Below are 17,051 nucleotides of genomic sequence, written 5' to 3' on the forward strand. Positions count from 1 at the left end.
TTTTGGGGCCGAAAAGCGTGATACGAGGTATAGCTTGGTAGCGCTGGGGTGCTCTCAGGAGCCTTGAACCAGGTTTCAGTTACTGCACAGACATCGATGTTCTCCATACTGAGGAGTGCTTGGAGAGCCCTCCTTTGACTACCATCTGTCATGGTTAAAAAACACCTTTTTACCTTGCATGTCTTGGCCTTTGGTATCTCTCTAAGGACCACAGAAATATAGTCACGCTTCTTTTTCTTCCAAGTTTGGCTCATTGAATATTCCTCTTTCAGCATGCAACTCCATAAATGAACTTCAACCTCCATGTTTTCTCACTAAAATGTCTAGTTTTTGGTACCATTGGCAGCTATAAGACTTTGTCTCTATCTGTTGCCTTGTATATCCTCCTAAGTGGTCTCTGTGCTAGAAACAACTCTGCACTCTTCCATTCTATTTACTTGTTCAAGCAAACACCTTGTTCTACAGACCTAAATGTACTATCACAATAGCACTGAATACAATCAGGTTAAATCTCGTATACACAATTGTAAGGTCCTGCTTAGAATTAAGCAGATAAGATTTCTCTAAATTGGGGGAAGAAATCTATAGTATTGTACAATGTGGATTATTCCAACTTACTTGCTTATCTATGGGGAGTGGGATATGTTTGTGTGTCCCCCCCCCCCCCACGTAGAAAATTTATCTTTTGTGGATTATTCCAGATTGAAGTTTTACTTAAGCACTCTTGCATCTTGAAATGGTGGGGGATGCCTCGTACCAAGGCTGGATTTGGACGAAGTGAGATCTAAACTATGGGGAGCTACAAATATCTTTTAACCCTTGCCAGCAAAGGTACAGGGATGAGGCAAGGCTTTTTCAGTTACAACAGGTCATTCACTCCTATTTTCATTAGAATTTCCATAAATTTCCTAATATTCATAAACTGAGGCCATATGCTGTAAATCTGTTACTTCTAAAATGTTATTGCATAATGGTCTACAGTATACAAGTCGTGAAATAACAAAGATATTTGGCAGTCAGTGTAACGTTCTCTCTCTGTGCCAGTAATCGAGGAGCAGGAATCCTCATGACTGACTGGTGAAGAACATTCACGTGTAGATGCAGCTCTCTGCATAAAGCACAATTTCCCTTAAGATCACACAGGGAACACTCAGTCTGCAGTTAGGGTTTCTTTTTTTCGAGTGCTCTTGGTCCCCATTAAGACTCCCCATTGACGCAGCTGTAGAGATGAGTCCTCAGTGTCCAAGCAGAGTTCTTCAGCACCCTCTGTGAAACCAGTACTTTGTCTTTGCCCCAAGCAGTTAACACAATTTCACTTTGAGATTTGATTTTCACATACTCAGCTGGGAAAGGCTGGGACAGATTTACTAGCAATGCCCCTTCTGCCCAATCTATAAGGTAGTTACACTGCCACCAAACACTCCAAAGCCAGCTACTCTAAGGCTCTTACAAGGGTACCAAATTATACTGTGTGAAATTAATATTGATACAAATGATTGACCAGTGGAATAAGGCTTTCAGGAGTGGCCACAGAGTCGCCAAATAGACACAATTACTCTCAAAGGTTAAAATCTTCTCTAAAGGACCAGCTGCAATGAAAAGTTTAAATATAATAAATAACAAAGCATTAAAATAGAACATCTAGTTATAGTAAACACCAGAGTATTAATTGCAGTAAATATTAGATGAATAGATTCACATAAATAGAAATATGGTACTTGACTAATCTCTCTTTCTTTCTCCCTCTCTCTCCCCCTCTCTCCTTGGTCACTTACTAGAGCAAGGTAAGATGAAGTGGGTGAGAGATCCTTTGTGAGGTTACAAAAACGGACTGCTCAGAGATTCCAGTCTGTCTAGTATTAACATCACTTTTTGCAATGGATTACAGAATGACATTACATACATCTGACCTTTGGTTGCCATACTACCCCCTTTCCTAGCAATTGACCCGGAATCTCTACATGTGTCAATATGCACACAGCTGTGCTAATATCTGTTGCAACTTCTGGAAGTCTTAAAACAATAACACTTCCACTCTTCCTGCCAGAGCTACTAAACCATTCTCTGGCAAAGACATTTTTCTCTCTGGCAGCAATCAGAACCATAAGATAAATTACTTAATTTTGGCCATAAAGATGTAATTTCATACTATTTTTCAGTTAGTTGGAGCTGAGCTTAACCTTCTTCCAGTATCCTCGGTTACAGTGTATACATTCTACAACCTCCCCGCCCTCTGCATTCTCCTGTTACCAAACCTGTCCAGTCCCTCCCACAATTACATTACATTACATCCATTCAACATCGTCCCCACCCTCGGCATTTCCTACTACCAATAACATTCTTACTACCATCATATATCTAATTACATCCACCAATTCATTTATATCAATCAACCAAGGCCAATTACAATGAACATCTGCCCCCAGCACCAATTCATTCATATCAATCAACTAAGGCCAATTACAATGAACATCTGCCTCCAGCAAATGACCCTACTACTCCTAGCATGTACCTACCACATCACTTGTTACAACCATTCATTACAAAACAACTCTTCCCTCATCCATAAATCTACAGCCATTATCTCTCCCACTCCTTCATACTCCCTAACAAAAATCCCCACCCTGTTCAACACCACTGTCACTACTTATACCCTTCTTAAACTCACAATGCCAACCCCAAATCCTTTGACCCAAACATACATTATAATACTGCAAAAGATGGTGAAAACACTGCAAAAACTACGTGAACTATTTATTAAATGATGGTGATATCCACCCTAACCCAGGTCCCTATGATATATATCATCCTACTAATACGCAACTACCCAAACTAACTCAAATCAATACTAGACCAGAAAAGTCTACTCATTCTAAACCTAAATATCAGGAGCATCAACAAAAAGATACATGAGCTTCATACTCAAACTGATTATATCTGGAGTATATTGTGAGATTAAACCGAAACATGGCTAAAGCCAATTACCAAAGATACAGAGATCCAACCACCTGGATACAGTATCCTTCGGCTAGACAGACCATAGAAGAAAGGTGGAGGCATTGCTCTACTGTATAAAAATACACTATCCAGCTAAATCAGAGTTGACTTTACCCCCTCTGGACAAGGCAGAAATACTCTTAACCAGGCTCAAATTAGGTAACAACAAAACTATTAACATAGTTACAGGCTATATCCCCACCATGGAAAATCTACAATGGCCATCACAAACCCTGCCACAAGAAACTGGGGACTTTAATATTGACTGGCTTACTTGCTTATCCCAGGCTCCCACTAATCATATCAACCTACTTACCTTCTCTCAACTAATCAAAGAACCCACCCGAGTCGACAAAAATAGAGAATCACATTTAGATTGGATTCTATTAAATAAAATACCTCCCTCATACTTAGCAGGTACCCTTCCTTACTCGCTAAGTGACCATCAAACTACCTTCCTACTCAAATAACACCCACCACCCTCAAACCCCTATACTCCAAACAATAAGAAACAAAAAAACACTTCAAGTTACCAAACTTCTTGAGACCTACAGCTCTACAACTGGACACAACTGTATTACTACCCCTTTATGAAGCTATCAAACACTTCAACTCTACCTTCCTAGAGATACTAAATAGGCAAGCCCCTCCAAGAACTACCAGAATTAAATCCAAAACAGTTCCATGGTTAACCAGGGAAACGAGGCAAAGTAATACAGCCTGGAGGTCCAACAAAAATCCAGGAATACAGCTAGCATACCAGCAATTAAGAAACCTTACTAAGAAACTAGTAATACAAGATGAAAGAAATTACTTTATAACCCATCAAACCCAATACTCAAACAATCCAAAAAAATTCTGGGCAGGCTTAAACAGGTTACTACACCCTGGCAAAACCACTACCCCACCCCCAACAAAACAGGTTTAACAAAAGAAAACCTAGCTGAATCATTTAACTCATTCTTTACTGAAACTGTACTTGCTCTTGTCCAAAATCAAACCTATAGAAATACTACTAGTATTTCCCCCAAACCAAACAGCCCCACATTTAAGCTACAACCCACCTCGACCTCCTAGATAAGAAAACTACTATCCCAACTAAAACCAACAACAATAGCAGCATATTCCCTCCCCAATGAATTCTTAAAACTAGCAGCAAATGGCTAAACTAGTCTCAATCCTAATTTAACCGATCCATATCAGAAGGTTCAGTACCCTTGATCTGGAAAACTGCCTATATTATACCCCTACACAAAGGGGGAAATTCTTACGACATATCTAACTAGACCAATAGCAATACTATCCCCACTTTCTAAAATATTAGAAAAATGTATCCACCATCAATTAATGACACATCTCACGGATCAAGGGCTCCTATCTCATACACAACATGGGTTTCGGTCAGGACATAGCACCACTACTGCCCTGCTAGCATTCACAGATACCATTAATCACAACAGGAATAATGGTAAACTTTCTTCAGCCCACCATTAATCACAACAGGAATAATGGTAAACTTTCTTAAGCCCTCTTCCTTGACCTATCAAAGGCATTTGATATGGTTAACCATGAAAAATTAATCTCCCATCTTGTAAACCTAGGCCTTGATAACTTGTCAGTCTCCTGGTTTAGAGACTACCTTAACAATAGACAACAGGCAGTACTATGGAATAATAACTTATCTCCACTCTACCCGAGTTCCTCGGGGATCTATACTAGGCCCCTTGCTATTCTCAATTTTTACAAAAAGTTCAACCCTTGTACAATATGCAGACGATTCAACTATAATATCTAATGCCCCTACTTTACTAGACCTCCACAAAAATACCCAGGATAACTTTCACTCAGTGGAAACATGGCTCACTGAGAATGGCTTAATCCTCAACCCCAAAAAAACAAGCTTCTGCTATTCTATCCGTCCACTACAACTGCCCCCACATGCACCTTTACTATCCACTCTAATAATGGTACCCCCATATCACCTGATACCCAGACTAAACTACTTGGCATTACTATTGATAATAAACTCAAGTTTGATGTACATATTAATCTGGCCATTAAAAATACCAACAAAAAGCTAGGCAGCCTCTACAAGCACAAAGCATTCCTGACCCATAATGCTAGAACTACAATTGCACGTTCACACCTTCTCTCAACACTACTGTATGCCTCACCCATCCTGATTAACTTATCCAAAACAGAAATCAATAAAATGACAACCTGCTACAATCAGTCAGCCAGCCAAATTTGCCAACAACAGCTCATATAGAACTCATCACTGCCTAAACCTAAAGCAATTGGGTTGGATGGAACTACCTAACTTATTTATCTATAGTCAGCTAGTTACTACTCGCAAGATACTCTTAAATATCTCCTTCACTGGGTAACATTATCCAACAATATTCATGTTCCAGGCAACTCCGCTCAACTGATAAACTACAGTTAGCTGTTACTAGATCCAACAACCATGCAGGAGATTCCCTTTACTCCTCTTATGTGGCCAAAATCTGGAACTCCCTACTCACATCCTTATCCCTGATAACCTCACTGCCTAAATTTAAAAAAACTACCCGCAACTTCCTCCGTAACAAATGGTTATGTCTATGCTCTACTCCAGACTAATACTTGCACCACTTCAGTACTATGGTAACTATTGTCCTAAACTGGAGTCCTATCTGTTACTTGCATATAAACATGTAACATATCAAAGTTATGATAATATTCATATAACAATGTAATACTGTTTAATGACTATTGCAACTGTATCAGTCTAGTGTCTGCAGCCCATACCTATGTGTCAATAACTAGATACCCTACTGGATCTAGTTGAAATGTGTATCGGTCTGTAACTAAATCTAGAAGTGTCTGCAATTTATACCAGTGTCATTAACTAGATACCTTAAAGGATCTAGGTGAAATATGTACCAAAGTTTGTCTGTATGTTCTGTTTAATTGTCTCTTGGAGCTTTTCTCCCCGGGCCTCCACTGAAAATGGACATATATCCAGCTGGACTATCCCGGTCAACAAATGTAAAATAAAAATAAAATTTCCACAGTTACAACAGTACAGTCTGATATGCATGTATATTTCTTTTTTGTCCAGCAGTACACACATTTTAACACAAGCACCTTTTACATACTGATCTGTACAAATCAGTTCAATATACAAATGACATATAATTCTTTACAAAATTTCAGATATGTTACACATCTGCTGCCCGATTTCTCCTAGCATAGCTAGCAATAACTCCGGTCACAGATGGCACAGAGGATTATGGCTGTAGTCTAGTGTATACTGTTTTTTTTTTTTTTTTTTTTTTTTTTTTGCATTTGCGTATTGTGAGATTCTGAGTAAGTCAATCTAACCAGACAGCCCTCCTGGTTCACCACTGAAAAGGGACTCTCTTCTAGTTGACTTGGTTTAACAAAATATAAAAAAAAAAAAACTAAGCATGAATGGAAATTGAAACAACATCTAGGCCATAGTTCCCTCAGTTGTTAGAGGGATGAAGCCCAGGTTATGACACTGGTGACCAGAGTTTTGTTGCTGGTGTTCTAGGCCTAGACTGGGGCTCATGGGACTAGATCTAAGAATGGGGCTGAAAGAATACATTGCACATGGAGATGTGGACATGAATTGCATGGACCCATTGACTGTGGGGCATGATTGGTCATGCTCAGGGGAAAACTAGAGCTTAATCGGAAGACCTAGGTCACAGTGCAAATGATTCCCACGCCCAGCAAGTTCATCTACCACCACCTCCCCAGGAATGAATGTGTCATATGGTGCTCTGGGGAATTTAATGAATTCTGGGTCAAGAATCTGGATTGGAAGCCAGGGGAGATCCAAGCCACAGTTTCCTCTGTGTATTGCAAAACTGAAAATTAACCAAAAGTTTATTTGATCTAATGAGCAAAAGTTTAGAATTCTCATATTGCATGGATAGCAAAGGATTAAAAGTGGGATTGCTAATGCTTTTGCCAGGTCTCAGGAGAGAACTTGGCATTCAGCCAGTAGAAGTGTTTAGGTATAAGGAAGTTGACTTGGGCATCCTTTCATAGAAGTAATCCTACTTTACAAACTGTAAGCAGACAGTACTATGACTTGATTTGGATTTGCACAAATTTCTTGAAATGAAAATACAAGTGGCAGGTCCAGTTTTGTCAAATCCAAGGAGAAAGATTAAAATTACAAATGAGCTGGAGGCAACACACAACCCGGAAGCCTAACTACTCTCTCCCCTCCATGTTAGGATAAAAATGTAAACGCTGAGAAACCTTTAGAATATATAATCTAGTGGGCATATTTTAACAGTGCACCAATTCACAGCAAGAACACTATCCCTGCCAAAACTAAGTGAGTTGACAGCCATCCAGGGAAGTGGCTTGCAAATAGACCAATGAAACTCTTTACAGAGATGGCACCTTGTTCCATTCAAAAGATTATCCAAGCTACCTCCTTAAGAATCCCAGGTCTAAACATTGACTGGACACTGCAGAGCTCACCCTACTGGATTAATGTAGGGCTCCACTGCTGCTCCTCTTCAGGACCTGTATAAGAGCCTGTAAAATGTAACAAACTCTTGCCCATTTGCCTACACAAGCAATACAGAAGGCAACACTACTTTAACATACTGCTACTTGATTCATTTTCCCAAAGCTTGAAACTGTATGAAAATCAAACACATGAATCCTTTAAAGAGAGTGGGAAGTGGGGAAGATGTAGTTGGAAAGAAGTAGGGAAATAGTACCAGAATTAATTTTTGCAAGCTTGAGCAAGCAGTGGTAGTAGAATACAGGGGTGCAGAGAACAGTAACAGTGTGAAGTTCTGGAAATGCCAGATTCCTATAGGGTAGAGGGATTTGAGTGTAGCACCAGAAGTCATAAGAACAGATTGGCAAATGCAGAGAGGAGGAGGCAGGGGGAATCCATATAGGTGCAACCACTTGTTTCTAAGAAGATGCCATTTAAAATATGGCAAGCTGGACAGCTTCTGGCAGAGAGATGCCACAGTTTAAGTAACTGTATAGTAGGAGAAACCTGAACAGGCTGTGGGGATAAAAAAAACAAATGTAAAAATCCTACCTGGAGGTGGGAATGGAGGGGGAGTTGTAGGCAGGCTCTACAGTGAATCTAGTCAGAAATGGCCAGGCTGCATAAACCCATATATTTGACTGGACTGGTGAAATGTTAGACCATGAGCAAATAGTAGACACTTCCCCTCTTACATGTGTTCTATTATTCAACCCCTATGAAACAAGATCACTTTAGCTGTATCCAGAATTCTACTCTGCAATATGAGGATTCAGAGCATTTAGAAACGTTCACAACAAATGAGGAAGAGGGAGAAAGAGAATTCATACTTAAAAGAACTGATTTATGCAATACACAGATTACAGGGAATGATGGCAGAAAACCTTCAGCCTACAGAAAGAAGGAAAAGAAGGCAGGTGAAAAGGAAGAAATCCGAACTGAACATGGAAGGATTGCCAAGCTGTGGATGTACAAAGCCAGCTGGATTTGAATTGCATACTTGGAAATGTAATACTCAATGAAAACGGTGGTATTAAGACCAATGGTAATTTAAGATAATTCCTCTCTAGCAATTGATTGGACATGTATTACTGAATTAGAAGCTAGACTCTTCGTATTTGGTAAGAAAATGTATTTGGTAAGAAAATGTGTTCCAATTGGAAATTGTTATTACAGGAACTTAATTTGCAGAGAAGATAATGAAGATTGAATAGTGTTATGCTTGCTAGGAGCGCTAGGAGCAAAAATAGAGGATGTGATATGAGCCTTCGAATGCCTAAATGATATATACATGTGTTCAGACAGGATGGCATGCATTTGTAAAGATCAGGGAATAGAATTTTTGCAGCAGATATTTGCTATGTTTGGCAAACAGAAGGCAGGATTTTTGCCAGGTCAAAAACAGTTCACAGATCGCAGCATTAATGCAATAGTTAATGCTAGGAACATTAATTTTTTACTGCAAAATTTGCTATGTTCCTACAAGATTGATATTTGTAATTGTCAAAACAAATAACTAAACAGTTCTGTCATAGTACAAATCATTTTACTATGAGAGATGCTAACAAAAAAATCAGGCTGAGGTGTTGTGATGGGGATTAAGGATAGTTGAGACATAGACTGACATTGAACATGTAATTACAATATTGATGTTTAATAAAGACAACCCAACCCTGGAACATACAATTGTTAGAGTGTATAGACTATCAAGTAATGATGACCTAAAGAAGTTCATAGGTGTGTACTAGGCTAACTGGCCTGGAGCCTTTAAAAGCCTAGCCCATAGGATTACCCTGGCATCGTGCCGCCTGACCTTGGTTCCCAGTGCGTCTGAGTAGAGCCACTGGAGTGATCCCCGGGGTGAATTTTCTATTTCCCGTCCTCATCAAGATCTCTCTTGAAGAGGGCCAGTGAGATGCTCTGCTTGACATGTATGGGAAGTCTATTCCATAGGATGGGCAGTCTCTGGGTTATGAACCTGTCCCTCCAGCATGTTCTGTTGATTGTGGTAATGAAGTTGAGGTGTCTCAAGCATGTGGTGCAGATGGATCGGGATTTCTTTTAGATGTAGCATTTCTAACCGAGCTGGGTCAGACATGGCTTTGTAAGTAGAGCAGAGATCGCCTCTAAGTAGGCGATATGAGACAGAGAACACGTGGGAGTTTTTTGAGCCTGTCTATATAGGACAAGGGTTCCTATCAGAATGCATCTTGGTCGAACTGTAAATGCTGAAAACGCAAAATGATAAAGCATCTTTTTAGTGAATTATTTCCCTGGGAAAAGTTGCTTGGCCGCTTCCATCACTTTACTGTTTACAACACTCTAGTGCGATCTCTGAGTTGGTATATTTAAGTAGGAGGGTGTGGGAGTGAAGCCCCTCACTTAAAATGGTGTTTAGTGTGTGTGTGTTTTTTTTTTTTTTTTTTTTTTTTTCCTTCCCTGGAAAAAAAAAATTGCTGTTCTGGTAGTTCGCATTTACATTTTCACTGTTTTGGGTTTGTTATAACATAGACCCTAGGACAAGTGTTTAAAGCCTAGGATCCTCTTTGTGAGGTACTTTTGTGGCCACTCCAGTTACTGCAGGTGTCTAGTGAGGTACATGCCAAATGGGGCATTGTACTTTATGATTAGCCTAATGAGGGAAGAGTAGAGGGAGACTATGACCTCTTTCTTCCTGGATGCAAAACCATTAGTAATGAGATGGGTTGCTGTCAACCTGTGTTCCCAGATCTCTTTATAATGCCTTCTGTGTTCAGTGGACTACCATCAATGTAATTCATTGGAACCAGGTTTTTCCCAAAGTGGATGATGACACATTTTTTGGCATTGAGCTTAAGGCAATGGTTTTGACACCAGTCGTTTGTCTGTGAGGCCTTTCTGTAGGATGTCAACATCACTTGGAGTTAATAGCTTCCAACTTACAATCATCTGTGAACTTGTCAGCCAAAGTCCTTCATGTTGGCCTGGACTTCAGAGAAGTAGATACCAAGCAGGAGAGGACCCAGGACAAATCCCTGTGAGACTCCACTCATGACTGGTTGGCAGTCTGACTTGGAGTCTGCCACTCGCACTGTGGGCTCTATCTGTGAGACAGTTTGAGACAATTTGCAACCCACAGAGTGATTTTTAGGGGTTGATGTCTAGCTTAGTGAGTTTTTCTGTGATTCCTGAGTGGGGAATGGTATTGAAGGCCTTTGCCAAACCAAGGTAGGCTGTATGAACCACCTTGCCTTCATCACAGCTCTGGTGAGTGACTCGAAGTTGAGCAGGCATGAGCTACCCTTCACAAAACCAAACTATGTGGGAGAGTTTGGAGATTCCCTATATCCTTGTTTATTAGGTCCATGATGTGTTCCATAGCTTTGCATATCTGAATCATCAGGCTAATGGGGCGATATTTCCCAGGGTCTGTAGTCGCTCCTTTGTGGAGAGGTATGACACTAGCAGTGTGGCATTCGGTAGGGACAAAGCCTGAGGTGAGGCTGTGATTAAACAGGGCACACAGGTGAGGTGCCAGTTCACTCTAGTTCATGTGGAATACAGCCAGGGATATTGTCAGGTCCCATAGAAGCTGTATTCATGGCCTTGGACAGTACTGTTTTTTTTTTTTTGTTTTTTTGTTTTCTTTACCTGTGCAGCAGTAGTACTGGGTGCCTGGCAATCTTCTGGTATTGTGATTGGCCCTTTGTGTGTGGGGGGGGGGGGTGAGAGAGGGGTAGAGTTCGCACTGAATCTGTCAGCCAGTATATTTTCAATATCTGTTGGCTCTATATATAGGAGGTACCCTTGTGCAGTAGCTCATAGCAAATCTGAGTATTGCCATGGAGATTCTTTAAAAACTATAGAAGGCCATGTGGTTGTCTTTACTATCAGGCTGCAATTCTGTTTTCATAGCTAGCTTTGGAGGATTTAATGAGGGATCTCAACTTTTTGTTGAGACTGATAAGGGAGCTCTCTGAAGATAAGGGAGTAAGAGTTTCCAGTCTTGGGACTTCATCTTATTCTGCATCTGGTTCCTCCTCCTGTTGTAGAGTTTGTTTATGGCAGGGGACCACCAGATTGGCTTCCTCTTTTTGGAGGAGAGCATCTTGGTTCTATTGGGTATGGCGAGATCTATGCATTTGTGTGTATTCATACACTGCATTGGTATATGATTTGGCAGTCATGCAACTGCTCTCTATTTGCATGGTTGCCGTGAAGTTGGCCACCTCTGTTTTTAGGAGCCCAAAGTTAGCTTTGGAGATGGTTTTTCATGGTGGTTACCTTTGCGGGGGTGGGGGGGTAGGGATGTGGATTTCCAAGGTGATTAGTTTGTGGTCTGATCTAACCAGGGAGGAGTTGGCTACTGGTGTCGAGCAATGGTAGCCCATGTTACTGATAAAGTCAAGGATGTTGCTACCTCTAGTGGGGGTAAGAACGAGCGGGTCCAGGTCATTTGGAATTAATTCCAGGAAATGTTGGGGAAGTGTATTGGTACAGGAGTAGTTTTCCCAGTTAATGGAGGGGTAGTTGAAGTCTCCCAGTATAAGAGTGTTAGATTGGACCCTAATATTCTCCAGGGTGCTTAGGAACATGGGAGTGAGTCTTGGAGCATGGTTTGGGACCTATAGCAGGCTACAACCTGAATAGCTGTCTGGTTAGCTGCACCTGAAGCATCTCAAATGCTTTATGTAGGGCTACCAGTCTTGGTGTGTGCATCCTTTATGAATATGGAAACACTACTGCATTTGGAGCTTCAGTCCAAGTTCTGGGACCGAAAGGTGTGGAATGCGTTGTAGTCTGGTAGTGCAGGGGTGCTTTCTGCTGCCTTGAATCAGGTCTCTGTTACAGCACAAATATCGATTTGTTCTTCATTTTAAGGAGTGTTTTGAGAGTGCATTTTGAGATGTAGACTTCTAGCATTGAGCAGCATGACCCTCAAATTGCATTAGTTTGTAGCTGTTGTGGTGGTAAGTTGGTCTTTGGAACACCACTTAAAAAAGGCACTATAAGGGTGGCAAGAGCCTTTTGCCAGTATCCGAAAGCCCAGGGGTGGCAGATGCAGGCCATCTCTGGCAAAGCATCGAGGTCTGTCAGTCATGTCATCCCAGGCAGACACTGGATCACCTTATAAGGACACTAGAAACTTGGCCAGTTGTTTAAATCCATCATTTTCTGCTTTTGCTGTGGTATCATTCTGGGTGATGGTAGGATGCTGCTCAGGACTAGGGTCATACCCACCTGGGCTACATAATCTAAGAGCTCCTCTGTCTCTCCTCATGTAGTCCAGGGATTTACATCTCAGGTCATTTACACCCACATGTACAATGACAGTCATATTTGTACCTGTTGTTGAAGGACCTGAGTTTGTGTGTTGTGGCAGATCCTGGCACCTGATAGGCAGCTTACTGTTACTTTCTCCTTATTCAACCTAGTGAGTGGGATATCAGTGTGACTTGATATGTTGGGCATGCTGTTTTGCCTTGTGGGCTTTGGTTGAGTGGATTCAGTCAGACCCCTGCACGTACGGCTACTGCATGGCTCAGGAACATCAGAGGAATACAAAAACTTGGTAGAGCCAGCAACCAGTGAACAATCCGTTTATTGAAGGAAGAATGATAAAGAACATACTGGTTTCGGCCGTTGGGCCTTCCACGGTGTCGGACACTGAGGAAGGCCTAACGGCCAAAACCAGTATGTTCTTTCTCCTTCCTTCAATAAACGGATTATTGTCCACTGGTTGCTGGCTCTACCAAGTTTTTATATTCCTTTGGTTGAGTGACACACTGTTTAGGAGAGTTGTGTGTCAAGTGATTAGTGTTGTGGTAGTGTGTTTCTGCCTTGGAGGTCTCTGCTGTTTGAGTAGAGTTTTATTGAGAGCCTCTGTGAAGGTGGGTGTTTGGTTTGTGTTTTTATGTGAAGGAGATGCTGGTGTGTGTTCTAGAGCTGTGTGTTTCATGTGGTTTGGTGCAAGTGTTGACCTTCTCTTGACCAGATCAGATATTCCAGTCTTGGCTGATATATGTGCATCTCTTGCAAGTTGGCAGGTAAGCGGACAGGGTTGTTGGTGTACATGTGGCAGTTGCTACATTCCCTCAGGATGCCCAAGTTCACCATCTTAATAGGAGAAAGCACAGGGAACTGACCTTTAGACATGCCTGGAGGGGTGGGCATTGATGAGTACTGGAGCTGTTTCCTTGTAGAACATTTAGTGCTGGTAGCACTTGTGTGCTACAATAATAAGTCTGGTAAAGTACTAGACTAATAAGCTAGTAAAAGTGCAGGAGAGGAGAGAACTAGCAAATCTAAGGGGAAAAATTGAAGAGCAGACTTTGGCACTGCTCAGAAGCTTACAAACAGTCCTGGATACAGAAAGTCTGTGTCTGGACTAGACTAGTAGCAGGAAAGGTGGGAAATTACTGCAAATGCGGGCTTTTAAACCCGAAAAGTTGAAAGATGCATGAAACATGGGAGGGAAGAATAATGGTGGCTGCGGGTTTAAAGTAGACTGGAATATAGTTCAACATTAGTAAGGAAAATATTCACATGTTAAGGAACAACCAGTTGCTTCAGATAGTTAGTAAAACTTTTTTTTATCACTGTGCAGTGATCATGGAGTTATAAAGCTAAATTTAGTGCTAGATAATTCTGCCATGCTGAAATCTAAAGCAATGCACAGATAATTACAGATTATATGAAGTGGTAGCATTGTTATATGAAGCGGTAGCATTGTTACTTCACAGCAAGAGGTTCTCCCGTTCAATTCTCGGCATAGCTTGGGAGTGCCTTCTGTGTGGAGTCTGCATGTCTTCTCCGCGGTTGGGTAGCATTCGAAAAGACATGCATGTGTAAATGGGCGTGCCTTCGTTGAATGTTGGACGTTGAGCTGGCACCTCGGCGTTTTGTAAAAATCTACTGCCAATCATTAGTGGACCGGAGTTCCGCTGTGGCAACCCCTTACCAGGAAAAAGCCGAAAAGACAAACCACATGAAAGCAAAATGGCCCCTAATTAAAACCTAATATAAGTGGTGCATTCAGTGCAAAAACTGCAGAAGGAATGTGAAGGTTTGAAGGAGAAACTGAGTACAAAAAAATCTAAATGTTTAGTATTGGGATCTAGATATACAACTGGGGGGGGGGGGGCATACACTTCATAAGAACAACTTACCTGATTTAAGATTGAGAGTGAAATATAAGAAATGAAAAAATCTAGAGATTGAGCGCAACTTATTTTTACTCCTTCCAGACAAAGTTTAGAATCTACACTGTTTTGTTTGTTCTCCAGCAAAGTTATAAAGATTTACAGTATCTTATGCAAAATGGTTTGGCTCCATAAAGGGGGTGATAAGTTATCCTACTGACATCCTGGTAACTGCAGATACTGAATTCAAATTAGATTATACTGAGAACCAAACTGGATCAAAACAAAAGCACAAGGAGGAGACTGAATAATAATGACATGAGAATACTTCAACAAGAACTTGCAGTACAATTTTATCATTTACTAGGTTGTATAGATAAGGAGAGAGTTCCTCAAGATTGGAAATGTGGACTTGGAAGTCTTTAAGGGAAAGGGGTGTAACAAGACCCTTAAGTCTAATTTCATGTTTTAGAAAAATAAAACGGAAGGTAATATTAGGTAAGTTATTGTCAGAACTAGAAAAGTTGGGACTTCAAATCATACATCAGTATGCATATGTTGAAAGTTGAACTATTACCGCCTGTAGCATATTTATAACAATATAATCGCCATGAATGGAAAAATTGTTTTATATAGATGTAACTTCAGCAGTTGACAGGGTTGTACACACAAAAATACTGACCAATAAATTAGAACTAGGCATTTATTCCATCTTAAGATGGATAGCTACATGACTTACAAATAGGCCATGGCAAGTATAAGCAATTGGACGGGTGAAATTCTTGGGTACAGTAAGGGTGTCCCACAGGGCTCTGTCCTATGCAAATACTTTAGATAGGTCTGATAGATGCAATCTTTTCCATCTGAGGTGTTCTACAGTCTGTATGTAGGTGACTTGAAATTCGGTAAACTGTAATATAGACAGGGCATGTCAGCAAAAGAACTTGACTTAACTGACCGTTTTAGGCACCAGAGAATAATATGCTGATACATCAGAACTAAACACATGAGATCTGGGAGCCTTAAATTGAAAGGTGAATATTTTAATGCAGCACACTAATCCTATCAACCAATTAGTTGGTGATAGTTGCAGAACTTTAGGCTGTATAAAATTCCTAAATTTTAGGAAATAAATGAAGCAATTGTTTGAATTCAGTTAAGACTCCAACTGGAGTATGGATGCATAAGTAAACTGGAAAGTACAGTGGAAATGTATCAAGTGCATCCATGTATGTGAAAATTTAAGTCAGTCTCCATATACATATTTAAGAGGAGATCTTATTCGGGTATATAGGGCAGGGAGATCTTATTCGGGTATATAGGGCATTTAGAGGCAACTATCTCTGGGACTATTTAGGGTTATCAGAGTATCCTCAGACCAAGATTCTATAGGAATGAGAAGTGTACCAAGATTCTATAGGAATGAGAAGTGTACCAATTGGTTCTCTGACAGAGCAGATGGAACAGACTGTCAAATTGCATTAAAGTAAGCACTAGTTTAGATATTTTGAAGATCAGCCTGGACACTTTTTTTTTTTTTTTTTTTTTTTTTATTATAGGAACAATTTGTGGTATATTGGCAGGCTTAGAAGGGCATTAATGCCAATGCTTGAAATTTATTTGCAAGCCTGGAAGCCATGTTCAGTTAGTGGAAAAGGTTTAGCAGCAGTTTACCAAGTTCTAGAATGTGCCGACTTCGTGGAGCTTCAATTCTGAAGTTGTCATTCTGTAACTGTATGCGTGCTCAACTTTAATTGCGTGATTGTGCTTGTATACTGATACTATTATCCTTTCCTCCACAGGAAGAGATCGAATCAATGAAATGAAAAACCAGAAGAAAGATCTGCTGGTCAGTGCAGAGAAGTTGTTTCTTGTCAACTTATTAAGGATTCCATTGTCTACAAGGCAAACTAAGTTGAAGGATTTACAAGGTGGGTGTTTGTATGAAACTTCACAGGTTTCCAGTTTGCTGTATATCCTCCAGAGATGCTTTCCTCCTACGCTATGTGCAGTTTGGAAAAATCTACTTTCACTTTAAAGGTTCATTTATATATCCAGAACCCAATCTGGCTAGCCCTACCCCCCCCCCCCAAGGAATTCTATTAGTTTTTGAGAACCAATGTATTTATGGAGGTGGAGATGAATGGTGGTTCTGCCAACTTCAAGGTAAAGTGTCTTTCAAGGACATAAGTCTTCCTAAGTCACTGTAAGGAGTATGTATATCTAGAACTACCCCTACTCTAAAAATTCTTGGTAAATGGAGGATTCTTCCCTCCTATATAAGCTAGGTAGGATAGCCAGTGGACCTTATGGCCATTTCTATATTTACTTACATTCCTTCATTTCTTTACAGATGCTCAGAGACCAGCTCCCTGACCATAACTGATAAAAGCCACAGT

The 17,051-nt window shown here is 40.6% G+C and overlaps 1 protein-coding gene across 1 annotated transcript in view; it reads left to right on the forward strand.

The window, feature by feature from the left end:
• The window catches only part of LOC122808122 (borealin-2-like), a 268,638-nt gene that overhangs the window by 53,039 nt on the left and 198,548 nt on the right, over positions 1-17,051 (forward strand). Inside the window, exon 2 of the mRNA XM_044079090.1 lies at positions 16,455-16,583. Coding sequence (XP_043935025.1) covers positions 16,455-16,583 — 129 coding nt within the window. The remainder of the gene's footprint in view (positions 1-16,454; positions 16,584-17,051) is intronic.

Source organism: Protopterus annectens, chromosome 8.part0 (assembly GCF_019279795.1).
Source record: "Protopterus annectens isolate FY-2018-M chromosome 8.part0, PAN1.0, whole genome shotgun sequence".
NCBI classification, from domain to species: Eukaryota; Metazoa; Chordata; order Ceratodontiformes; family Protopteridae; genus Protopterus; species Protopterus annectens.